Genomic DNA, 27,947 nt, shown 5'->3' on the forward strand with positions numbered 1-27,947 from the left:
TGGAAACTACAAACATGACTGGGAGGAGACCAAAAAAAGCATATTGCTGTTTGTCTTAGCTTGTTAAGGACTAGAGCTAATGTTTACTTAAGGCAAAGTATAAGCGACAGTTGCATTTTAAATCTGATGAAGCGCTGTGGATTCACAGTGAGTGCTGAACTTGGAGAACATCTGTTCCCTCTTTGTTCTCTTTTAGAGAGAAGTTGTTCTTCGCTTCTCGTCTCTTCCACTCTGCCCAGTATTGATGTGAGGAGCAGGGTCTCCTCCAGTGGAGACTTTTCAGTGCACTTAAAAAGTGAGAGTTGGGTTCTCATTAGCTGCTTGTTTGCTGACAGCTCCTATGTGTGTATAAGAGCTGTTGCAACACTTGCTGTGAAATCTTGCAAGGACCCAAGGGCACAATTATTGCATGTCATCGATAGACTAGTGGGAATGGATGACATAGATAGGCATGGTGCACCACTCTAGAATTCTATATGAACACAGAAACTGGGAGGCTAGAAGACTTTTGGACAGACCAGTGGAGAGAAATATCAGCAGAACAAGGCCATGGAGTTCTTTAACTTATTAAAACCACCCAAAAACTCATCCAGTTTCAGAAAGTTTGTTCAGGTGTCTCACTGCTGTTTCAAATTTAATTTTAAGTAGAGTACATAGAAATGTATGATGTTGTAGAATATTTTATATCTTAAGTCTATAAGAACGGAAAAACAGTTTCTTAGTACTACAAACATGCTACAAACCTTTTATACTTTGAATTTTCACATCTAGTCCAGCAGTTAATAATAATAATAATAATAATAATAATAATAATAATAATAATAATAATAAAATATAAATTATGTTTCAAATAAACTTTGTCTAGAAAATTAACTTAATTTCAGCCACATCAGCAGCTATGTCCTGACTTTTACCAGGATATTTTATTTTTTAATTTAATTGAATTTTTTTGTGCAGACCTTCATCAAAGTTTAAGCCGTTTCTTCCAAGAAGAGACCATTTGGCATCCAGCAGCAAAATCTATCAAAGCTGAACAGAAATATTAAATTATCTCATCTTAAGACTTAATCTTGTGCTTTAGTGGAAAGATGGCTTTTCTTTTTATCTTTTCATCCAAGAGGAATGAAAATTCAATTTAGATTCTCAAACCTCTAATTTGATGACTCTATTTTCACATGAGTACATTGGCATGGGACATAGTCAAACAAAGAATGAAAATTAAACAGGCTTCATTAACCAACCTTATTTGAGCCTAATTTTATAATTAGAAAAAGACATCCAAAGCAATTACACCAATGGATATGTGGGCCTAATGTTGGAGAATAAAATGGGGTTTAAAGCACCACCTTGGCGATTCCACACAGGAGCTGCTCGAACGTGATTGAAATGTCAGATTCTCCACTCCAGCGCCTTGTGTGTGTGTTTTTGCGACTCCAAACATCCAGCGCCTGAGGAGCTTTCATTAAACTGTAACTACTCAGGCAGTGAAGACGGCCACCAACAGCACTTTGAAGTTCTATCATGACAATAATGAGAAAAGCTCAGTGTTGCATCTAATTCCATATTAAGCCCAATTAACAGACTGATATTCCATAGCCTAGATGAAAGCAAGTTATTCCTAGTGGACACCCAGATGTTTGAGTACTCAATCCAATAGTTAGCCACCCGCCAGCAGGCTGTACTTTACCTGCAATCTACAAAACCTGAAAGAAGATTGGAACCATATGGTTTCCTCAGGTTACTAAAGGGTTTGTATAATGGCTTTATAATGATGCCTGCTTATTCCTAATTTTTTCGTTTCGAAGCTTTGTGGATTTAGAGTGTTAAAGATTGGTTTATACACTGATGACTTGTTTTTATGCACCATATATTCAACCTTTCATAGTGGATATATTTGGTAATTTACCTCAAATGGCTTGACTGGATTGCCAACTCTTACGATACGAGAACCACCCACAATCCCTTCTGAAGTCGGTCAATGATTGTGATTTCACCTGTGCAGCTGTGAAATCTGTCTGCCTTTGGGTGATTGTGGATGGCAAAGCCCATTTTGATGGGTCTGCAGCGGGAGCACTCACCAATAGTGTGTGGGAGAGTCTTCACTGGGGAAATATTTCAGTCCATTGTAACCCCATTAGGGTGAATTAAAACCATTAGCATCCACATATGGTGTTCAGCATGGTGGCTGTGGTCGAAAGTGACTTTACATTGAGATCCAATTGGACATGCTTGATGCTGTTTCTGGCAGGGAAAAAAATGCGATAATTTTAACAAATGGAACGTATTTGTGTCAAGTAGCAATTGTTTGGATTCTGCTCAGAAATTTGAATTGGACTGGGGAAAATTAGCTTGGAGGAGCAAGAGGAGAAGATAGAGGCAAGGACCTGTAACAGGCTAAGCTGAACAGAAATTGGCACTTTCGCCAGTAAACTAGCTATTCTTTCCCAGCACATGCAGAGTCAGTTAAGATTAGAGCCATGCTCTAAATTTGTTGACAAAATCCCCTCCTTACTTCAAATAAAGACACACACATGCACATACAAATTTGGTGCTAGTCTCTCCCAATGGCTGGAAGGATAAAAGGCAGGTCTTTTTAACCTTATTAGTGATCCGGGCCCTCGATCAATCCCATTGAGCCGCACAGTGCCTGGAAGGCCCATTTCTTTCCTGTTGTGCTGGAATGAAGCTGCCGTGGCCTGCTTGACAGGGTAATTAGTTTTAATGAAATAATATGGCCATTGTAGACAGCAATTAAAACCTGCTTTCATTCCACCCATTAGAGGAACTTAAGGTTTCACTTTCATTCTGCAGTGTTCCATAATGATCCCCAAAGCAAGACCACTTAAATGGGATCCTTAGGTCCCTTGTCCCTAGAGAAAATGCATGCGGTATGCCAGCCTGTTACCTCTTACAAGCGACCAACAAAGTGTAGGAAAACACAGAAAAGTCACCCTGTAGCTCAGAATAGTTTTTTCCTACACATCACAAATTTCAGAGCTTTGATTATCCACCCCATTCTTACTGCCAACACTCCCCTAGCCCCCAACAAGAATCTTGAGAGGAATGTTCAAGAAAATATTGTTTTCTGACTGTGCCTTTGCTGACAAAGCCATTTTTTTACATTTTTTTAAACCAAACAGCTTGCTTTACCATCTCAAAGTGGACATGTTTAACCAAGTCCAACCAAGATTAGTATCAAGCATTGAATAGAGGCCGTTATTAGGTCTCATGAATCGGCTGGCCAACTTCCCCTCCCATAGTTCTACCTTAAGGCCTGACACATTCTTTTACACACAAAAAAAAGTTGCTATACACCAAATAGTACAACCCTGATTGAAGCTGTGAGGACCAAATCAAAGGTCAATTGTGGTGAAATGTTCAGAGGTTTTCATCTGGTAGGCATCCAAGCAGCAAATCCATAAACTCTACGCTACGTCTAAAACACCATCTCAGCTGTGTCTTGTCTGTGGTCAGCACATGCTCCCTAATTCTAATTAGCGAATAAAAAGAAGGGATTGGGCATTTCAGGGGCATCAGATAAAGATGCACATTGCAAAAGCCTGGAAAATAATAACCAATGTGACACGTAATTACAGAGACAGTATTCGTCATGGTAATAATAAACAAATACATGGTTTATCATCAGCTATGATGGCTCCTCTACATCCAATTATCCTTTTTAATTGAGAGGAGGTGGTGGGTGTTAAATCTTGCCAGAAATATGTTGTCTTATGGTTTCATCCAGGTTTGTTTTTTTTTTGTTTTTTTTATCAGGGTGAACACCATAGAAAATAACAAGCCATTGTGTGTCATTAAGCGCACTGGTGCATACACAGTGTTGTAGTGCTCTTTTGAAAATTTCTCACCCATCAGCAGAATAGCCGGTTCATTCCCTCTACAGTACACAGGCAGGACTCTCCACAGAGGTGCAGTCATATCAGCTGGCCTCATTTAGCACATTTTGATGACTGGTCACTGATATTAAGTTCGGTTTCTGTGTGCAATATTAGTTCAGCAGAGAGTGACTTGTGAAGCGTCTCTACTATGGAAGTAGCTCTGTTGAGTAGTGAGTATTCTATTTTAGTTAGCTATGCAATCAAGTGCTCAAGTTTCCTGACAAAGTGTAAAAGAGATGAGTTCTAATTACTCCATCTCTTCTCTCTCTTTTTTTCCTTCTCCCCTCTCTCTTTTTTTCTGCAGCAATTTGGGAAAATTTTAGATGTGGAAATTATTTTTAACGAGCGGGGCTCTAAGGTAAGTCAGCTGGAAGAGCAGCTCTTTGTCACTTCATCCCTCTTTTTCCACACAGGTCCCCTTTCCCTTCATGAGTCGAGTAATTACAGCTCTCACACGGCAGCCACAAAGTGACACACACACACACACACACACACACACACACACACACACACACACACACACACACACACACACACATGCACATAGCGCTGTGCCAAGTCCCACTCGCTCAAAGGTAGCTGTGCACACAGACAACTGAGGGGTTTCAGCTAAATTAGTGTCAACTCACCCAGTTATAATTCAATGGAGTGTCTGACCAGTGCACAGTGATTCTCCTTTTAGAGCTGTCATACACTGATTTAAACCAACTTGTCTGTTCGGGTCCTGGAAATCTCATGTATTAGCTGTTAGGGATATGTAAAAGCAGTCTTCCAGACGGACACTCTTCCGGATAGAACTGCAAAGCGTAGAGGACTCATTATCCAGGGAGAGTTGCTCTTACCAGAGTTCTTCCCTCTGCCAATCGGTTTTATTTGACCGTGTTAATTAACTCGGTATAATAATGTTAATTGAAAAAACACTGCTTCTAAATCTGGTAGCAGGATTCATGAAACTTGTGTTGGTTTATATTTAAATTTAATGTGTAGAATAAGGTATTGTGTTTATGTATGGGATCATGCCTGCTGCCAGTGTCTCCTATGAATTATTTTTCAAAGCAATTACTATGTTATACATATAGCGCAGTGTATACAAACTAAATGATTGGAGCTTGAACCAAGCACTTGCCATGAATGTCTAATAGCAGGCACTGGATATGGTGTTTGGGCTGTGGCTGACTATAATTTGTAGCCGACAGCAGCCAAGGAGAAAGATGAAAAGAGTGTTTGGTCTCTCTCTCTCTTTCTCTCTCTCTCATACAATCATTTTTTATATATATTTTATAGGCTTATACAGCATATCATCAGCATGTTTGCAAATAAGCATGTGGCCATGTACAGCAAATGTAAATTAAACTAGTAAAGTGAAAGTCATACATAATATACATAAATTAAATTTTTGCTTATCAAGTTGTCTTCCATGCCACTGTAGTTTTTTATTTGAAGTTTTATGTAGAATCTGTAGTTTCTAGTCTCTGAATCACTTCTTGGTTGAAAGTTCACCTGTGACTAATGCTTACCATTTCCCACTTGCAACTCCGCTTACACTGTGTCTTTTTCCTTTCTTTGTCTCTTTTCCTTACTTGCTTTATTTGTTTTGGTCACTCCTATCACAATTAGGGCTTTGGTTTTGTAACTTTTGAAACAAGTGCAGATGCAGACCGTGCAAGGGAGAAACTAAATGGTACAATCGTAGAGGGACGCAAAATTGAGGTGCTTTCCTAATTTCCTACCTTCCTGCCTGCCATTTTCTCTTATTCTGCACTCCTAATACTGTACTCTGCCTGCTAGTTTGCATGATGCATGTATGTATGTGTGTGCTTAAAAAAAACATTTCTGTTTGTTTTGGTAAATGCAGGATGTTATTATACAAAATTACATCTGTTGTGTTATGGTCATGTATATCCTTGAGCTTTCATAGCTCATTTGGCAAAGAATGTGTGAAGTGACCTTTGTTAATATTGTAATGCTATTAATACCTAAATAAATTTAATATTATGTATGATCAGAAATGCTGTTTGATATATAAGTGCTCAAAATGCCTCCAGGTTTCATCATGGCAGCCTCGTATACTGTACATGTGCAAACTTGTTTCAGGAGCTGTTTGGTTCTTTTTTTTTTTTTGGTAGTTAGACGTGAGACATATAAGTGCATGCCAGGATTAGTATATGTTTTAATTAAGCTCATCTTGGGAAATCAAAGTGCTGCCAATGTTTTAAATCTCAGCTGTTTATCTCAAACAGCCAGTGCTTATATCTTGTATATGCCACACTCCCTAGGGCACATGCAGCATTATCACTGTCTTTTTTTTCCCTCTCTCTTTCTCTGGCTCTCTCACATCCTTGCTTTCCACAAGCCTATTAAGATTTTCCATAGGGCAATTAAGATAATTCACATAACGTACAAACAATACCAAGGCCTATATATCAAGGGAAAGTCGAGGCCAGTTGTTTCCTAAAGCTAAATGACCTCCAGTGGCCCTGTGGAAAGGAAAGCTATTAACGCTAATTAACACGAGGGTGAAATACTAACATGGTTCTTGTTGCCATCGGCCATGTTTGAATTCCCACAGCAGCCCCCGCCTTTGTAAAATGCTCTCGCTCTCTGTGTCGCATACTGTTTAGCTGAGCTCAGACAAAATACTTGTTTTTCATCTTGAGGTTCAGTTTAGAGCTCATGATTATTGTTCTTGCCTTGAGGGAGCGCATGTTTAATAATATGCACTTACACCAGGGGTGACCTGTTTCTGTTGAGGGACACAGTTTGGTGATTCTTCTCAAAAAAAGGTGTCTTAAATCCAAGGGGATTTATATATTTAGTAACCTTATATCTATTAAATTAAGAGTAGACTAAATGTTGCTTAGCAAAGTATAATAATACAAAAACTGTGTGCAGTAACATGTTGGGATTTTTAATTCCTGAACATTCCAGTGAAAGGTAAGACTACAGTATAGGACTACTTTTTGTGTATTTTTTTTAATTCTTTTTGTTCTTGAGAATCAGAGTCATCTTATACAATACAATTATCCGGCTAAAAACTAAACTACATCAATTATAAATATGACTTTGAAATTGGTGGCTTGTGATTTTATTTCCATTGCAAAGGAATATTAAAATCTCAGAGCCTCTGGCTTTGCTTTGAGAACCACTACTTTAAGGGAACTAAGCGGAGCTCCAAATCTCCAGGATTGCCACTGGACAATGTTATACATAAGGTTGCTACAGGGAATTTAAAACAGACACCCTTACTCATTGAGAATGCCATTAAAAATATTTTGTTTCTGGATTGCTCTTGCATGGTCCATTTGTATGTGCACACAGATGTTGCATTGTCTGTCCTCTACTACAGTACAGAGTCGATGTTTGCATGCTAGTGTACCTTTATTTTCTTCTTATATCTTCTAACATTTTGGATCATATTTCATTCAGGTTAATAACGCAACAGCACGAGTAATGACAAACAAAAAAGTGGCTAACCCCTACACAAATGGTAAGTGTTTTTCCTTTACTTTTCACTTTCCACATTAGGCTGCATTGCTTTTTTTTTTTTTTTTTTTATACACACACCTCTAAATAACGTCATCCTGCAAAATTTAACTCCGCATTCAAGTGCTGCCAGAATACAAGCAACTTTGTGGCTTTTCCACCTGTGCCATAACCCCTATCACATTTATCTGGAGCTAGTATACAAAATGCACCACACAGAAAAGCTAGGGGTCACTCTATACAAGCTCCTTTGCCAAGCTTAGTGCACCTCACAGAGACATATTGCTGTAGAGTGGTAGAGAATGAGTGCAGTGAGAGTCGGAGAAAGAAAGCAGCACAGACCCCCCAGCACTGCTCTAGTCAGCCAATATGGAGAGAAAGAGTAGGCCATTTTACAGCCTCCATCCATCACTGACAGCGCACCAGATAACTTTCACTTCTCTCTTTCTCTTTCACGCCCCCAATCTCTAGTGCGCACTTTCTCATTCTGCATCTCCCAATTTTCAGACCACTCCAGTGCAACCTTTCTCAAAAACCCCTTTCTCCAATATTCTGTGTTAATCTATTCTTTGCCCTTTCCTCTATTTTTGACGTCGTTTTAGTCTTTCATTTTGTCCTCCTTTCCTTTTCTTTTTTTTTTTATTTTATTTTTGAAGCACTAGCTTTTGTTGCTTGTTTGATCACACTTAGAGTTAGACTAAAGAAAGTTTTCTGAAAATACTTGCTAGCTTAAGGCATTAAGGATTCTAGCATTAAATATTGATAAATCACGCCTTGTGTGTTCTATGCAGGCTGGAAGTTGAACCCAGTGGTGGGAGCTGTCTACAGTCCTGAATTTTATGCAGGTAAACTGATTCATCGCTTAACTTTTTGCACCGTCATGCTTATTATTTAGTGATTTATCTTGAAGCACTATTACATTTGGGATGTAATCAAACAAACACATTATTTACAGTGAGCAGATAATTTGTTCTAAACAAAAATAAATCTAGAATATAGCGAACCAAAGGAAAAATAAATCAATCTGGTTAAATATTATTAAGTGGCTTGTTGTCAACTACAGTTAGAAGATCCTTGATTTTGGAAAGACATCTTTGCTTTAAAAGATAATTCAGTGTACAGTATATGAAAATATAATTTAGCAAGCCACAGTAAACAAGTATTAAAGCAAAACACATGGCACACCAGGCAGTAGTTGAGTAACAGTATTAAACAGGACACTGAACACAGCATACTATAAAATTTAATATAAGTGTGGACCCATGACCCAATTCTTATGGACCATAATGCATATCATCAAATGTCTTTGTTTTTGTTTTTTTTATTGATATGAGAACAGTGAAGCATCTTAATATTTCTGACAGCTGACTGATAAATAAAGCTTACAAAAACGGTTTGCTGATTTATTCTTGGCACATAAAATGGGACATACATTTAGACATCTCTGCCACTTTTTTGACAATATTTCAAAGATAATATTTCAAAGACTTTATATAACTCATAACGAATATGTATTTTAAGCATGTCCTATTCTATAACAGTCAAAGCTTATAGCTGTGGCAATGTGAATATCCTACTTGGAGCATTAACAGGTTTTTCTAAAAAACAAAAACCAGACAAACATTTACTGTGTTGTTTACATTAGGTAATTGAAAGTTAAGTTCAATGGCACTTAAAAAGTTGGTCTTATTTGAATGGTGTAAAAGCACAACTATAATGTTAATTCCAGCGCCGAGTTTCTTTCGCTGCTATTTATTTCATGGACAGCATAGATGGGCTCCTGCCCACTAACAAACTAATGAGATAACAAAACAAGACCTGTGTTTACTCATCTTGCACACACACAGCAGTTTAGAGAACTTTGGTGGTTTAGTTAAATGAAGAGTGTTGACTTTCTGGCATATTGCTGTTCCCCTATTTACTCTCTACTTTCTGATTTCTTTATTGCTGTGTGTTCTTCGGATCTTTTGCATCCTAATGAGGGGGAAATGGTATTATTTCATTTGGAAGAAGTGCTGAGCACATCGCATCACTTTAACGGCCTGCCTTTTTGCTCATTAGACTAAAATCTGTTCATTCCAGGACAGCTTTACAACGAACCTCTAAATAACCGCCTGTGACAGAAAGCAGTCATTTATCATTTTCATTTCACTCCTTCTCCCTCCCCTACCTCCTGCTCGCTTTCTCTCTCTCTCTCTCTCTCTCCTTCTCTCCCCCCATTTCTGTCTTTCTCCTATTCCTACATATTTTGCCTGAAATACCTGCTGATACATGGTAACATTATTAACAGCATATCAATGCACAAAAATTTCCTTCTCTCCTTCATCTGCTCATATGATTTTATGTAGTATAGGAGACAGACTAAGGATTTGCTCACTTATTAAACATTTATGGGAGCTAAATTTCATTAAGAGGCAGCATAGTGGCATAGTGGGCAGAACTGCCACCTCATAGCTTCTGGGCCTGCGGTTGAATCCTGAGCTCAAATTACTAGTGTGGAGCTTTGCATGTTCTCTATTTGGGTTCCCTTTTGGTTTCTCCTGTGTCCTCCCACTTCTCAATAAAGGTTTGGAGTCATTACATCGCCCATAGGTGCAAACATGTACATGTATGGTTGCACAGTAATGGATTATCCTCCCAAGATGTTATCTCATCTCACACCCAGTGTTCCCAGGACAGGCTTTAAATCTCCTGTGTCCCAGAATAAAGCAGTTACCGAAGAATATGTCCTAGTTTGTGGCAATGTGTTAAAATATTAACAGAAGACAACAACAGAATATAATGTATATACAATTCTACATCTCTTTCTTATCCAATTTATTACTAGTATTCACAACAACAACAAAAAATTCAGATTAATAAGGATCATCAGCATTATAGAACAAGACATGGTAAAATAAAAGACACTAGATACAAAAGATGAAAATAAAGTGAAATATTCAAAGTATAAGCACCCTTTATTTATGACTGTAGGCACATGACATAAAAGAGCAAGAGCTAGATACAGTCATGAGCCAAGTAGAAAAGATTAATAGATAAGTTTGTAAATTGATCAATAGTTAAAGTAGATCTTACTATAAAAGTTAGCACACTTTACAGTCTAGGGGCATCCACACTAGCACATGAACATGCACCTTTTAAAAAGTCGCCATCAAATCAGATTTACCGTAGTCCGCCACTTCAGCGTCTTGGCTTAGGGAGCCAGCATGCTTGATTTATTGGATGCTAATTTTTCATGTCTTCTTAACACGCCACTAAAGTTTGCCAAGCCTAAATGACACCATATGCCTTCCATGCCCCCAGGGACAGCAGTGGAGAGACTACAAAATGGAAATAAGATATAGATTTCCCTGACTAATAAGGATTGTTCTAGAAAAGCCCCATCCAAAATTGCCCTCCTTCCCCTCGCTTGATCCTTCTGTCTTTAAAAAAAGATTAAAGAAACAACCGAAAGACATGGTCACTGCATTTCTTCCGGTATAATTATGGCTACATTTAATATACTTTGGGGGATGGGGGGCTGAAATCGGATGTAAAAGTGATTAATCACTGTTTATCAGTCCTAGTTTCTGTGCGGGAGATCAGCGAAATTGGGCACCATAAATCGTGTTGTGCTGACAGCGCACTCCGTCTCCATTCGTCCCGGCGCTACAGGTTTATTGTCCTCAAATCTCATTCAGGAGAATGACGGATGAGGGCCTCCGATCGCCTGCTTTTAACCTGTTCCAGGGAAGTCGGGTTTCTCCCTCCTGCAGCTAGCCCATCCATCCCTCCATCGCCTTTTACACATCTGTCATCTCTCCATCCATTTCTACACTGAATGAAATACACTGTAATATACTGTCATTTCTCCATAACTCTCTTCCCTTCTCAGCACCTCTCACTCATCCTGCATTTAGCCCTCGAACCTGTTGTTCACACACACACACACACACACACACACACACACACACACACACACACACACACACACACACTCTCTTTTACACATGTATTGTTTCTCTTTTGCCCTTTCTGTTTTACTTTTTTGCTGTTCCTGTTCTCCGTCACTCTGCCAGTCCTGTCATTCTAAGTGTCTCTGTGTTCTCCTCAGCCTAAGCAGAGTGAATAGAGCTAAGCCAGGGCTAAGGGCTGAGCCAGTGATCCCTTCCTGGAGAACTTAATTGTGTAATCTAGGGTCTTTTCTCTTGAGTATGTCAGCCCGTGCTGGGTACACGTGCATGAAGGACACCAGGGGAAATGTAATATTGATTGATTGACTGTGTCTTCAGCCAATGTATTCAGTGCTTGGCAGCACTTTGAGCCGAGACCAACAACATGAGATTAAAATGCAAAATAGATGGGAGGGAAATATTAATAGTGCTGTTTTTTTTTTTTTTTTTTTAGTTTTAAGTAGACACTAAAACATTTGCAATGGAAAGTGTGACACATATTTGCTCCGAGTCATGCCCAAATGATTCAACTTTGCAAAGGGTGACCTTATCTGTTATTGTTGAGTAGCACTGCCACACATAAAAGTGTACACATATATATGCGTGTTAGTAATGTTATCAAATACAAATACATCATACAGTGTGAACAGATAAAATTACAAATAAATGAGGCACACTACCGGTTTCTTTCTTCTTTTTTTTTGCCAAAAAGGTTCACAGGTCATCTGATTGAGAGTTGAGGTATGAATTAGGACTAAAACAAAAAGGGTTTTACTTTTAGACATGAGAAGTCATTCCAGCAAATAACATGAATTTGAAAGTGTCCTGGTACATGATAGATTTACAGCATTCTTAAGCCCATCCTTAAGAATGTAACTCAATTGCCAGGGTTGTGGTGATTACAATTACACTACTGACCTATTTATATTTTAAAGTAGAACTGCTTAAGACTCAAAAATATTGTTGTAATTTAATGAATGGATATTTCAGATTGGGCTACATCCAACTTGTTTGTTGAATTTTGTATATATATATATATATATATATATATATATATATATATATATATATATATATATATATATATATATGGATATTTAAAAGGCTTTACAGATATATTGAGGCTTGACAGATAGTTATATTAACATTACTTTTTACAAACTATGCAAAAATGTTTTATTGAAGGATTGTAGGTTCGGTTTGTTAAATGCAGGGCTATTAAAAGAATTCTTGAAATCAGTTTTGATATAAAGACCCAAAGAGGGGGGGTAGCAAGCCCATAGTCCTAATGGGGGATGTCATTCCAATAAACTGCAAGGAAAGCTTTTCAGGTGGAATGATGACACTTTATATTTGGACAAATGTTGCATTTTTGTGCCACCAGTGCCATTTGTTAATGTCATCTTGAGGTTTTTTTTTCCAAACAGATCCAGTTATATCAATACATTTTAGTTGGAGGTTTGTGTGTTATGTTATGTTATTCTTTATGCTTAGGGCATTGTTTGGTCTTTGTTTTAATCATGCTGCCAGTCAAAATAACAGCAACATATGAGGTATTAGTCAATTTATGCACCCATATAGTTTTGCTGCTTCATGGGCTTTATAGGGTGTCATAAATGGCTGTGGTGATTTATGGCATATTATTGAATCAGTGCAGCATGCAGACCCATAGCTCATTATGAGATTACATTTGTGTACATCATGGCACACACAATGCACACAGAAAATCAAAGGGGGAAAAAAAATAAGAGCAATGCATATGAAGGGATTCAGGATAAATTGACCATGGCCTGGCATATATCACAGACCAGTGCTGTTTGGCATATTAACACTGGCGTCCATAGCTTAGAAGGGACAAATTAAAATGTCAACAGCTTCACTCTATATCAAAACGAAAGACCAAACTCCTTACCTTCTGCCATCTGTCTTTCTTCTGCATCAGATAAAGGGGCACTACACACTGCCCTGTAGCTGAACATTATTCTCTGCCTCACTGATTTCTCTCTATTTTTATTTCAAGAGCCAGTCATGATTAGTAGTCATTAACAAAAATTAAGTGTTTGGTACACATCTGCCTAGAGGTACAGCCAAGTGGTTGGACTGCATTTTGGTTGCTTGGAAGGTAGACCTAGGATTCAGGTGTTCGTTCAGGAAAACATTTCAGTCCAGGAAAACCGTGACTGCGTTCCAAACAATACTGTAGGTATTTAATAACATAGTTATTACTGGAATGCAAGGATGTACCTCAGACCACTTCTGTGTCTTTCTGAAATGTTTAATGGGATAGTAATTCCTTTAGGATGTATTCTTAATAATATTTATTCTAGTATACTTCAAATCACAATGTAAACAATAGAGTACTGTTTATGAAGCTGATGTATGTTTAGAGGTTTTCTTAGAATATACAGTATATTTTTAATGTACTGTATATGTGAATATCAATCAATGTAAACCACTGATTTTCAAACAATATGGAGGACATACCCACAGGTCAATTAAGGAAACCTTCTCTTCTCTTCTTCTCTTCTCTTCTCTTCTCTTCTCTCTTCTCTTCTCTTCTCTTCTCTCTGCTCTTCTCTTCTCTTCTCTTTTCTTCTCTTCTCTTCGCTTCTACCTTTCTCCTGTAGTTACAGGCTTCCCATACCCAACTACAGGTGCAACAGTGGCATATAGAGGTGCCCACTTGAGGGGCCGGGGTCGTGCAGTCTACAACACGTTCCGTGCCGCACCTCCACCTCCTCCCATCCCTGCTTATGGAGCGTGAGTATACAACACAATATACAATATATTTCAAATGTCAATTTTATTTTGTCTAAGTGTCACGCTTTGATCAAGAGTCAGAAACCAGAATACGAATAGGACATTTAGTAGCCTTGGGAAACAAACAGAAGCTAGGAAGCAGCATGTACCGGAAAACGGGTATATTCCGAAACACAGGTAGTCCAGGGATGATCGCCAGAATGAACCGTAGATCGGATGGTGAGTGAGTGTGAACGGGGGCCTTATAAAGGGAGGGTGTAGATTGGAGACAGGTTAGTGTTAGTATGAAGGCGAGGCGCTGCGAGTGTGCGGAGTGCCGAGGGGGGGGCATGGCCGGTGGTTCCCTGACACTAAGCAAGTCTAAGATTATTATAATGCAGATATTATTGTAACACTATGAGTTTTGTTTTTGTTCTTGCAGGTCTTTTTGAAAATGAAAAAATATATATATATATATAAATACATTCTTGCAACTGCAGTAAAAAGTATTTTAATTTGAATTGCTCTTATATTTACACTTAAAAGGTTAACGTTACACTTAAAAAGATTTTCACCATCAAATAATGAACTGAATTTTAAGCATATCAGCTTGGTAATAGAGCAGAGGACATAAAAAAAAAAAACAAGAGACTTTTTTTTTTTAGCAGAACAATAAAAAAAAATTGCTAAAATTTTTTTTAAAAATGACCATTATTTCAAAATTGCTGCAGCATTCCCTCTGTTCAGCCTACAGCACACTTTTTATTTTTGCTCTGCCTTTTGAATTATTACTTTACCACAAGTTCTACAGCAAAGAAGTTGTATATCCACATTACTTTGATGTTTCCTGCTTTCATATTTTTTTTTTTATTCACAGTGTGGTTTACCAAGATGGCTTCTATGGTGCCGAGATCTATGTGAGTGCCTTTTTCTCTGCCTTTTTAGCAGTTGCTCTTTGTTTAAATTCTGTAAACAGGCAGAAAGAAAACAGTGCTTGTGCAGGTTTCTGTAGTTATGTCTGCATGTCGCCACGCTTCCAGGGTCGTTAGGATGACACCCTTGCATGCCCTGTCAGTGGCCTGATGGAGTACTATAGCCTCTACGAGCAACTCTCTCCAGCATTGCTAGCGTCTTATCTCTCTGCTCTGGCTGAACAGCTGCTGTTGAATCTTTCATAAGGCTAGGGTCAACACAGGTAGCCTGCACAAATCCACTAGGACAACCCTTTCATGGTCACGAGAGCCTTGTCAATGTCTCCTATACATGCACTCCTTTCCCATGGTGACACACTGAAACTACATGAAGTGAGATCTTGTCAGCCATGCCCTCATTTTTAGGCTGTAGTAATGGTTACATGAATAGAGTGAACCATAGATGTGAATACCCCACCACCACCCCCAATTTCTTGGCTTCTGACTCATCTGTGTTTCCTCAGCTGCCAGAGCTGATTGATTTTACTGTGAGGAAGAGCCATATCATGTTAGATAAGCTGGCTGCTTGAGTGTTTTTGTTTTGTTTTGTGAAACACATTCTTATCTACTCCTCTCAGTTCATATTAAATTGTAGCCAAAAATTCTCCCATTCAACACCAGGCCTATGCCCAAGCACAATTATTCTTGACAGGATGTCAGAAGGCATTAGACAGTCAGGTGATCAGAGGGAGTGAGAAAAGCATGCATCCTTTTCCAGGATTATGTCACCAGAGGGAAAATGGGAAGGAATTCAACTTTCAGATCTAAAGAAAGGGAAAGCAGCCAAGACAGAATAATGATGCCTGTTCCTACATGTTGTGTTTTGGGCAGATCTATAGCCATAGATAGATATAGCTATGGCTTAACATTCACCTCATAGTTAAATGTAAACAGAGAACCTGAATGTGGTGCTAAAGATGAGCAAGATCTCTATGCAGTTTCTACAGGGTGCTTACAGTGACCTGATTTTTTTCTCCCTTGCTCTGCAGCACTTGATCTACACGGATGACTGTCTGACTTTAATCCACAACTGAAAAATGAGAGAGAGCATATATAATTTAGTGTTGAGTCTTGTGTCGGAGGCTATGCTCAGCATGACATGCTCTGTGCCAGAGCCACTATAATATATAGAAGGGATGTCAGGAAGGCAATAGCAAATTGCAGATAGAAGAGCAGAGCTGTTTCATTTAAATAGACACTTGGATAAACATTTAAGTGACTAAAGAGACTTGCTCCCAGCAAGCAAATTCATTCAGTGTCTTTACAGCAAGGCATATTTGTATTGCATTTGCCCACAAAGCTTGTTCTGAGCACATGGTTATCAGCCGAAAGCAGCTGGATTGCTGATCTTCTTTGGTGGTTAATGATCACGGCTAATGATATTTGATGCTGCTTGCAGCATGCCTATTAATAGCAGACTTATGTGGAGCAATTAATGGCTTTGTCATATGTCATCTAATGCTTACACAAGCAATATTTAGTGTCTGTCATGCTTTGGCTTCTGCGGAGCACATTTCCTGTCAGGACAGCTCCCTGGGGTGTCGTGCCAAAAAGATTTGTATTGGCCAGCCACATTAATTAAAAGGTCCTCCAATACCCTCAGCCAAATCTTTCATTTGGTTTCATTCACAGTAAGCAAGCATTGACTGGTTTTAAATGTTTATACCAGATTCCCACTTAAAATGCTGATCGATAGGCACCCAGTGCTAACATTTCGATTGATTGAATTGATGCGGTGCAGACAGGAATGAAGCAGGTAGAGCACCTATTGCTGCACAGAGAGCAGATAGGAATACGTGCTTGATTAGTGCAAACTATTGTGTGAAGTGCATTGCTGTTAAGGAGAAAAGTGTGTATGTTGTGTAGCACAGCTTCATTTTCTATGTAATTTTTTTTTTCTGTAAAGCCTAGCTCAGAGATGTACAGTATTGAACTGTGTACAAGTTTGTTTTGTTTTGATTTTTTATTTAGTTGTTTTTTACTTATTTATTATATGTCTAAGGTTTTCTACCTTCTTTGTTTTGACAGGGTGGCTATGCAGCATACAGGTATGCCCAACCAGCCGCAGCAGCTGCAGCAGCTTACAGTGACAGGTAAGAGTCTTCCAGCACCCTATTTGTCCCAGGGCATTATTGCTTATTGCTTACATTTGCTGTCCTCAGTAAAAATTTTCTTGTGTTTAATTCTATTTGGAACAGTAGCAGATGTCCTCACATCTGTTATTTTTTTTTCAGTGATATAGCTTAACTTTCTCCCAGTGCAGATTAGTATACCAATAAGTAAATTATCCACATAAAGCTGTTGATAATATTTAGAATTACTAGCATGTTTGAACAGGGACAATAATTATCCTCTCTGTAGAGTTTGACTGTCAGTCCAATCTTTTATCACACAGAGCTACATACCTTGGATGCAGATTGTTTTTTTCTGCTGAATAATGCTTTAAGATAAATGAGTGAATGCTAGTTTGTAAAATTAAGCAGTAATTAAGGAATAAAGCATGCTGAAAATAATCAACAGTGGGGCATTGTGATGCAGAAAAATGAGAAACAGAGTTTGCGTGACCATCTCAAACTGACATGTTTCCATGTATTATACTTTTATTTATTTGTAGTTACATTTTATGTTGTGGGACATTTGCAAGATGTGTGTTTTTGCTTATGTTTCCATAAATAGTCAATTTTCATCCGCCTCTATTTGACAAGATAAAAAATGCAGCTTGGCATGTTTCCAAGAAATCTATGAATTTTATTCCAGTATTAAAAAACTGACCATTACAAAGCAATGACACCTGACACCCCATCAGTACAAAATGGAACAAAATTATCCAATCAGAAAGAATCATATCAATTATTATACACATACTATGCATTTTTATTCAGTTAATATTAGCCTAAGATTATATGAAGTGCCAAACAACTCCTGGTGAATGTGTGTGTCAAGCTCCAATAACATATTCATTATTACCTGTTTTATTACCTGCCTGTCAACTTGATTTGAATCCTAGCTGGAACCACTGTTACTAGCACCGTGTTGTATATTGTATTAGTATCTCAGTTACATTCATACATAGACTTGGACCTGAGTGAGTTTACTTACATGAGCTTTAGCCACTTATCTCAGGGCTGGAGGGCTGTGTGTGTATGTGTGTATGTTTGAGAAGCAGGGTGGTGCTGTGTTGTCAGTAATTTATCTGGGACCTGTGGGGACCCTGTCAGGTTGGATCAGGGCAGGCGCTGGTTTAATCTGGGAGAGATTGAGCGTGTCAGTGGCGATAAGGCCCAGCCCTGCCCACTAGCCTGAAGAGCACAGATAATGTAAGATTTATCAGAGGCAAGCGCTGATCCACATCAGAGCAGGTGAAGAGACTGGCGTTCTGCTGCAGTGATTTCAGCTGCCTCTTCTCTTCACGCTCTCATTCCTCCCGTTGCCTCTTACTTTATCATTCTGTCCTCCCACAAGCCTCCTTCTGCAAAAAAAGCATTTCTTCTGTATTCTCTTTATTATTTAACAGGTCTCCTCTACGTGATGTTTATTTAGTCAATATTTTATGGAGCAGATCACTAGAGGCAGAGTGTTACAGCTACAAAATCAAATTTTCTAATTTTTTTATTTTGCTTACCTCAGATGTACTGACTCTATAATATATATGGTGTATTCAATTTTGTAGTGAAACTACGAGCTAACAAGTAATAGACGCTTGTGAATACCAATTAGCAGCATACAGACTGCAAGCCTAAATCATCAAACATTTGCCTCAAACCAGGACAAATAGATTTATCTTTGGTTTCTGATACTATGAGACAGTGTTATGTATAACTGAATGCATAAATACTTGATTTACATACAGACATGTTCTAAGTAAAAGAAAAAATTCCAGTTGAAGGAACAGCTTTAGGAAGGATGGTGTTCCTCTCTCTAATACAGCTGCTGAAAATTTATTACAAGGACCTTGGAAGCCCTTCTGGTGGCATGTATTGGCCATAAACTGTACTAATACAATATGTTAGTTTTAACTTTCAATTTGTCATCCATTTGTAGTTTTGTTATTTTGAAATATAGGATAATTACATTATTTTATGTTATTATAGGTTATATATGACTTGCAATGTGATCGAGGCAAGTCTGTGATGACACTATATCATGGACTTTGCATGTTATTGCTGAAGTTATTTACTGATAACTACATTGTTTTCCTACTTGAAAAATAGCTAAATTGATTTAATTATTTTTATTATCAAGTTCCATTGCAAAAATACAACAAAACTACATTTTGATGCCAAACATGTTTCTGCTGGTCGGCTAAAATGAACTGCATAAATAGTTAACTTTGACTTTTTTTTTTTCTTTCTAAATCATTCTTGTAATTTGAACTCTGTCAAAAGTGGAAAAATTGTAACTCTGTGGAAATTATGCTAACCCATAAATGGAATAACTTTGTCAAGGACGATGTTGTGTTTAAGACTCATAGCACGTTCTCACCTGTTTACTTTAAGCAGAATATTTTTTTTATAAATCATTCAGTTTGAGAAATGATGAGAATAAATATACTCTTGGTAGCCTGCATTTTGGTGTGAGAGCTTTAGTGATTTACCTGCTGATATTTTACAGAGTAATGTTAATTTGGCCAGGCTCCACATTGACCTGGGGATTCCCGGGTAAACTACACATACAGACACTGAAATTCCTGCGTGACAAAAACCTGGTCAGATCCGATAGCATTTCCATGTGAAATAGCCATGTCTGAGCTGAGGATTTCCCTCTGTCTCCTCCTTTCTTCTCTCTCAGTCCCTGCCCTTAGCCCTGGCCTTGCATTGCCTTATCTGCTCCCCACAGGCCCTCATTTGCAAGCACGTGTTGGGGAAAAGTAAGCAAATGAAGAAGGGAAGTGTTGGAAGTAAATAAATAAATAAGTGAACAAGTGAGGCCCATCTTGGAGGAATTAGTTCCAACCCGCCAACAATGAAAAGAGTTAGAGAAACAGCCATCCCCAGTGCAGGCTGGGCAAACAAGGCAGGGCAGAGGAGCATGGCCAGAATGAAAAGAGCTACACACACACACACACACACACACACACACACACACACACACACACACAAAAAAAGCTTCCAGCTTCCCTCCTGTTCTTTTTCTTCATTTTCTTCATTTACATGTCCCACTCAAATTAATATAACTTTTACCACATCCTGAAAAAAGATAAAAATGCTCTCTGCCTTTTCACCTAAACACCAATGACTACACACAGGTTTTCACACATACCTTTACATATATAATAGACTTTATATTTCACCAAGTTGACTGTTGCATTTTGATCCATGAAGAATAGAATAATGAGAATTTTATAGAAGAATCTTTTCAATAGTGATCCACCTCTTGAAATATTAATGGACACCTCCATATTCTCCCTCTCTTACAGCTATGGCAGAGTCTATGCAACAGCAGACCCTTATCACCACACGATTGGACCTGCAGCCACATACAGTGTGGGCACTATGGTAAGTCGTACTTTCCAAAACATGAAACTGTTGTACACAAATGACACAAATACCTCTGACTTCATTCACAAAGTTTCCCGAAGATGCTCGAGAGGTGGTGCTCAAACTATTTGATAATAAATAAATAATTGTGACAATCTGTAGATAAGAGTGGACCATCGAAATCCTAGATTGAATGTAGATTGAGTAATAGAAGTATGAAGTTGGGGTGTTTGTGAATTCTGTGTTCGCAGCCAATGAACCTGACAGTTGAGAATATTTTACTTGCCTCATTTTACTCATCTTCCCAGAAATGTTTGTCCAGAAAATTGAAACACTGAATCTCAATTCCCTAGTAATTGAAAGGGGATGTTCTGTCTAAAAGTAGAAATTGAATCGAAATTGATGAATTCAGTCTGATTTAAAAGTTAAGTCCAATCTATTTTCACTTTCGTTATGAGAACACTCGAAATGTTGCAAGGATAGTTGTTCTGTTAATGTTTGTTTTTAGCTAGCTTTTGCAGCTAACATCAAAGATGAAAAAAATTCTAAAACTCAGATTGTTTGTTTTTGGTTTTTACGTGTTTTTAGGGTCGTACGTAAGGATAAATCCAAAGATTTATGATCATCAAGCGCGTGCAGCAGCGTGCCAAGGGATATTAAAGAATAGCAAAGCATATCAAGAGCAGGAAAGACCTAAAAGATTTCATTGCATTCACCTTCCCATGCCCATGGGGCTTATTGGACAAACACTCTGCCTAAGACAAATGGCTGGAATTTACCAAGCCGACATGCGTGTGATTCTCAAAACAGTATTATTCCCCAGTGCAGCTGCTAGCTAAAAGCTTTCATTAATTAAGACCATTTTTTCCTCTTCATTTACTTAATTAAAACTGTGGCCTGTGTTGATTTTTTTCCTTCCTTCCTCCTCTTCCTTTTTCAAAACATCCTCCTTTTCTCATGACCATAATTTGTTGGTTTAAAGCACAACAAATCAGCACATTTGAAGCTGGATTTGGGGCAATAGTATGTCCTTACAGTTCTGTCTGGTGTACAGGACAAAGTGGTAGCGACTAAAGGAGTTGATAGAAACCACCACTGAAGCCCCAGCAAGGGAAATTAACAGAATTTACACATATTTGATCATCACATCTCAAGTAAAAAAAAACAAGTTGAATAATAAGTCCCACAGAGAGTAATGTAAGTTAGTTCTACGGCAATCTCTGCGTGCAGAACTGATGAGGATTCATGTCAAGTTTTGAGGCATGTGTGTTTCTTTTCGAAAGGCTGGAGATGGAAGCTTTGATGTTGATATGCTGGGTTCGAGCAGCAGTCCAGCTAAAACAGAGCAGGGAGAAAGTGCTTAATATACCCCAGGACATCTCTGATCAAATAAACCTGAGGACTAGAGAAACTATCCTCTGGGCAGGACAACTATATTGAACCTTTAAAGTGAAACATCTCCTGCTTTCTCTCTGTGGGTTTGAAAAGTATTGTTAGGCCAAGATAAAGGGTTTTAATCATGGTTATATAACTATAAATCATTTAGTGCTGTTAGATTTTTTTCCCCTCTAAAATGTAATAAGATAAATGTTTTAAATGAAGGATTGTGTGTGAACTGCTTTAGTCGCTACCTGCTTTAACTTGAAGAGTACACTTTAGCTCAGAGCCACATTAGCTGTGGAATTAAACCTGCCACTGCAAGGCAAAGCGATGATTTAGTAAGAAAAAGGAAGAAGAAATGGAAGAAAATAGAACCCAAATACTTTACACTGATTGGAACCTTTTTTTTTTCATCTTTGATGTTGCAGGCTAGCCTATACAGAGGAGGGTACAGTCGCTTCACTCCATACTAAAGACAGAAAATTCATCCCCAGACAAAACAAAAAGCAAACAAAAATGCAAACAACCCACCTTCTCCTTTCCTGGGAAACTAAATAGAACAAAATGCTTCCAGGTTGCCACCAACCCCAACTTGTACACTCTTTCAAGTCAAACCTTTTAACATTTGTGCTATTTTTTTCTCATGTTTTTCCAATATGTGTGTTGTGTGTGTGTGTGTGTGTGTGTGTGTGTGTGTGTGTGTGTGTGTGTGTGTGTGTCACTGTGGTATTGATTTGGAATCTGTTTTGTTTGTATTGAAATGCGTGGGCCAAGACAGGAGGGGCTGAATGACAGCTTGTGGGGAGGAGAGGTGCTGTTCAATGAGCTTTCTCATTTAGTCTGGCCTTAGATTTATGGCCATGAGCTCAGCTGATTTATGTTATGAGGGAGTGAAAGGAGAGAGCCTCGCACTGGCTTTATGTCTATTACTCAATGGCACTGCACTAAGCAACATGTGCAAAAGCAACTATCTGGCCAGAAACACAATTCTCTGCATTTGCTTGACTAAAGCAAAAAAAAAAAAAGAAAAGAAAAGAAAAAAAAGAAGAAGAAACAGCCATCTGGTTGTACCACAAGCATTCAAATTGTGTTTTGGTAGGAATGATGCATACAGTATGAACATGCTACCATTGCAACTGTTTTATTTTCGCTTATGAGCTTGGTGCTAGCCTATCACGATATTGCACCCTTCAAACTCATTTTAACAATTTTTTAGAAGCAAGTATGAATTTTGAAGTTATTTGTTTTAAAATGGAACACTATAAGCTGCTTCTCTGTTAAATAAGGTGCATCTGTTATAACATTTTCTGTTTTACTTATCAATGCTCATTGGCACAGCTCTTTCCTCACCTTCCAGGGAGCCAATACAATGTCTTTATGCCACTTTTACCTTTTTATTTAACCCTGATTCAAAAACCCATGTTGATGTTAATGTGAAGTTTTAATGTATTCCTTTTAAGAAAAACTATCCTGTTAACATAAACGTATTCCATTTCTACAGACCAGGACAAAATATACAATTTATTTAGTTTCTTTCTTTTTTTGTTGTTGTTGTTTATCTCTCATGAAAATTGCTGATGTTCTCAATGCTTGCCACCAAGGGTTTGTAATCATATACATCTAACTTAAGAAATATAAACTTTACCATAATGGCAGTATATTCAAATATAAATGGAACAAAAATAGTTCTCTGTAAAATCTCTTTTAGGAAACAGAGCTCATGATTAAGTGCCCTAAACAAGACTGAGTGTGAGTGTGCACTTAATCACAGCTATTATCTCCAGCACTTATATCATTCTGTAAATAAACAAAGAGTATTAATATCCCAAAACCAAAAGCGCTTTGGTACTACATGGTCTGTTGCACCCTCTAGCTGATAAAATCTTGAAATCCCACTGCAGCATAAATGAAGACAGTGAAGGCAGAGCAGGGCGCTGTTGAAATATTCATTGCTGTTGTGGCACACACTTCTTCTTAAAGGTCACTCTTGCAATGAGATGCTGAAATACAATCATGAGATAAAACTGTTAAAAAAAAAAAAAGGGAAAAAAGTGCCAAGTAAGTTTAAAATGAGAAACAAGGAGGCTTCCCTTTCCCCCTGAGATTCTGCACATTTTGCAGAGATGAAGCACTGTAGGATACTGAGCAACATGTTCAGCTATTGATTTGCTGCTATGGTACTTGTTAAGTGCTTGGTGTGTCCCACCAAGTCATATATTTCTGGACCATTATTAGCTGGCCAAAAAATGTATAGGTGGCTTCAGAATCCTTAATAAGACAGTGAAGATTTAAGAGTTCTTTCAAAGCGGAAGGGAGAGTAAGATGAATAGGGCCTGGTTTTGAAAAAATCAATCGAACCTTATCAGACATGGTCTGTACCTCCTCTCAGGTAAGATCCATATGTTAACCATGTCACGCTATCCTAGATTGAATCACCCCGAGAGAGCGGTTGTTGCCCTTGAAAGATATTTAGTTTGTCATCTGCTTTCATGGCTTTACATGAACATACCCCTAACTAAGAGGATATTCTAGCATTCTAGTAGCGTTTCTTATGAATCATGCCCTTCTGCCAGCTGAGAAGCTTTCTCTCAAGCTGACATTGTGCTCCAACCCAGCACTTTGTAGAAAGCCAGCGATAAGACATGCTAGGCCTTTAGAGAACATACTGTGAGAAAGTGCATGTAGGAGAGAGAACGAGTGGGAGAAGCCAATAATCCTTTCTGTGAAATAGGGCCTCTCTCGTTTCCAAGTTGTTCGGGGCGTTGATCATGTCCCTGAGGCTCAGAAGCAGCTCACATCCCCATACACTGACACACACCCTGCCCAGTAAATAGCTGCCTGCTCGCTTCAAATGGAATAGAAAGGTGGGAGTTATAGAAGAAAGGGAGAAAAGATTCAGGACGGAGGGGCAGCATCCAAAGCAATTTACTCCACAGATTAAAGATAACACCATTGAGTCAATAACCACTGATCTCATTTGAAGATACACCGAGCTTACTCTGCGCACAGCACTACTGTTCGGCTCGTTCTATTACCATAGCAGTTGTGGCTTCAGACGCGCCATTCTCCTGCTAGACTGAAATCACATGCAGCCTATTGCAAACCAGTGATTGGATGCCACGCTTTCCCCTCTTTGAAGAAAAAACTTACGTACAACATAATATTTCACTTAAATAAGCACCCTTTTTCACACCCCACCACAACCTCTCCACCACTGCGAGCCTCATCTTTATCTTTAAAGAGATTTTTTTTTATTGTATTGATAAAAAGAAATGCCATTAAGCAGTTGCACACCCTCCCCTTTCCTTACTACTGTAATGCTGGTTAAATATTTAATCAGTTTCTTATGAACACTGCTAAGATAATGGTGGCAACATCAAGTACTATTATTAACTCATTTATCATTGGTTTAAAACCATACTGATATACTAACAAATTCATTGTACAGTTAGAAACAAAAGAGCTGAAGTCTAAACCGAGCACCTCAAAACACACCAAGTTTCAATTTTGACACAGACATGAATTGTATTTTGCTTTATAATAGAAAAATTGCTTTTTTTTTGGATGGTACCTCGAAACACAGTGCCTCCAAGCTAAAAATATTGCTATTTCTTAGATAACAACCAAGCTCTTTCTCTGTGGGAATGGAATACAAGACTAGTGCAACCAAAATGACTGCTAACATACACTGTAAATAGCAATGAAATATGTTTTACATACATGCTTGCACTTTTTTTAGTTTTAAACAATTTCTTGTTTTGTTTAGTTATTTTATTTATCCTTGTACATATCCATTTTTTCTAACAAGGTCAAGCCTAGGTTGATTAAAAAACAAAGCTGTATACTTGTGTGTAACAATAGATGTCTTAGCATATTTAAGGAAGCATAGCTCTGCTGTAGTACTTCGAACTTAAAGACAAAGCAAACAATGTATTCTTTCTTTCATAACCTAATACTATAAGCCTACAGATATTCCATTGTGAATATATAGGGATTGACTATGAAAAATGTTAAATCATATTTCTTTATACTGTTTTCCCAAAGTGAAAAGAGAACTGATTGTCTAAATATGTCATAGTAATAACTCTGTGCTGTGCAACTGAACTATTTAAATGTGTTTATATGAGGTTTTCAAATAACTTGAAGGTAAAGGTTAAAAGACTCCACTTTCATTTTTACCAAATATAATGCAAAATGGAAGAAGTTCAGTTCAATTTTTCTCATTCATTTGGCAGCAAAACTGTAATTTGCCATTGTGCAAGTCACTACAGGAATGGCAATTGCGTGCACAAATATGTCCAGACGGCATGGGGCATTAAAATTATAGAAAGATGTTAATTATATTTATAATAAAATATAATATAATATTATTATGATTATAATATATACTAGGACTTAATAAATATTGTAAAAGATTTATAAAAAAAATGTAAATTATAAAATAGTATTACTTACTACTATGGCATTATTTTGTTTATTAGCAATTTGTTAGATATTGGAACATCCTATCTATTTCAAAGGTTTTAATTTCACAAATACCTCATTAAACTAAACCTTACTTATGTCCACATATGTTTATTAATTAAAACATAGCATATTTAAATGTTTGTTTGTTTTTTTTAACTGTTTTAGTTTGCGCTGTATATAAGGTTCAGTTCATTTTTGCGTTTTGCTTTTGAAGTTCTGAGTTCTTTACAGCAGCCAGAAATACTTAGCACATAAAAGAAAACTTGTTTGCATAATGTGCCCTCCCCTTATTTTGCACATGATGTAATTCACACAAAAGAAAATTGTAAATCCCCTGCAACACGCCCCTTTTCTGCATTTACAATTAGTCCAGCTGCACACGCAAATGAGTGCTCGTTATTTTTATTTTTTCATTTGAGGAAATCAGAGACCAAATATTTTAACCTTAAACCATTCTAAAAATACGTTATTTTTAATTGTACTTCTCAAATCCTAATGATACATAACTATGCAGAAATTTTCAAAACTGTCCATTTTGATTTCAGTGGTTCTTACTAAGAAAACATTAATTTACAGTAGGGGTATTTTGTCTATATTAAACAGAATTATATGCATAATACTGTATTATTACTCAATTATAAATCCATTAGCCATTTGTGTGATCCGGTATTTAGAGTGTGAGGCTAAATAGTGCTGAAAAAAAGATGAGTGCTTAGAGGACAGTTTGCTGGCATCAGTATGAATGTGTGGGCTTGTAGATTGTCATGATGGAAGTCTTCATTTTGCACGGATGCTGCAGTGAGCCATTAAAAGATTGCCCGTGTAATTGGCTCTTTTAATGCAGTCATTTATAAGATGGCACGATGGGCCAAGGGCCAGTACAAAATGGCTGCATCATTTCTGGAATCTACCGTATTCTTCTCAAACTATGGTGACAAAAGTTTTAAAATAGTCACCAGTTTCGGAAAGTGAAAATGAGCAAAGATTATTTTCCGAACGCTAGAATTTTTTAAAAATGTTTTCCAATGCAATAATATAGTAAACGAATCTGGACTGATGAGCAATGGACACTTAAAACAAATGGCAATAGAAATGCTATAGCCTCATTTGTACACCTCAGATATGTGAAACAAACATGTATGCCCCTTTATTGCTGCTACATACAAACTGTCATAATGCACTTTTAATTTAGTTATGCAATTACAGAGTGATTTAAAGTCTAATTACTGTGTAAATATATCTTTTGTTTTCATTTCAACATGCAGTTTTCTTCTGCCAGGGGATTTTTTTGTAAATGTTTTTAAAAAGAAAAATAAGCAAAAACTGTACTTCTATGTAAACTATATTACAATATTAGAACCTCTTTTATATGTATAATCTGTCATCTGTGTATTTGCTGCTCAGTTCATGTGCAATGTGTACCGGACATTTTCAGTGTTTCGGATCATACTGTGGGTTAAAAACATTGTAAGATTTTTTCACTTATCTTATTGGTTATAGACTCTGACAATTCTGTAGTTATAGTTCTGTACACTTCTGTACAGTATAGTATTGTAAAGATATGTTTTTGTGTCAAAATAAAAATGGAATTCTAGAATGTGT

General features: G+C 37.6%; 1 protein-coding gene across 6 annotated transcripts in view; it reads left to right on the plus strand.

Moving 5' to 3' along the window:
• The window catches only part of rbfox3a (RNA binding fox-1 homolog 3a), a 329,833-nt gene that overhangs the window by 299,906 nt on the left and 1,980 nt on the right, over window positions 1–27,947 (plus strand). For 3 of the 6 annotated variants that reach the window (XM_046854384.1, XM_046854388.1, XM_046854385.1), the window contains 9 exons: window positions 4,201–4,254; window positions 5,514–5,606; window positions 7,323–7,383; window positions 8,171–8,224; window positions 13,939–14,071; window positions 14,928–14,967; window positions 17,050–17,114; window positions 20,438–20,516; window positions 22,307–27,939. In XM_046854384.1, the coding sequence (XP_046710340.1) occupies window positions 4,201–4,254; window positions 5,514–5,606; window positions 7,323–7,383; window positions 8,171–8,224; window positions 13,939–14,071; window positions 14,928–14,967; window positions 17,050–17,114; window positions 20,438–20,516; window positions 22,307–22,351 (624 nt within the window). In that variant the 3' untranslated portion in view covers window positions 22,352–27,939. Of the gene's footprint in view, window positions 1–4,200; window positions 4,255–5,513; window positions 5,607–7,322; window positions 7,384–8,170; window positions 8,225–13,938; window positions 14,072–14,927; window positions 14,968–17,049; window positions 17,115–20,437; window positions 20,517–22,306; window positions 27,940–27,947 lie in introns of those variants that run through there. The other 3 variants (XM_046854387.1, XM_046854386.1, XM_046854391.1) reach the window with 3 other exon arrangements.

Source organism: Silurus meridionalis, chromosome 7 (genome assembly GCF_014805685.1).
Source record: "Silurus meridionalis isolate SWU-2019-XX chromosome 7, ASM1480568v1, whole genome shotgun sequence".
Lineage (NCBI taxonomy): Eukaryota > Metazoa > Chordata > Actinopteri > Siluriformes > Siluridae > Silurus > Silurus meridionalis.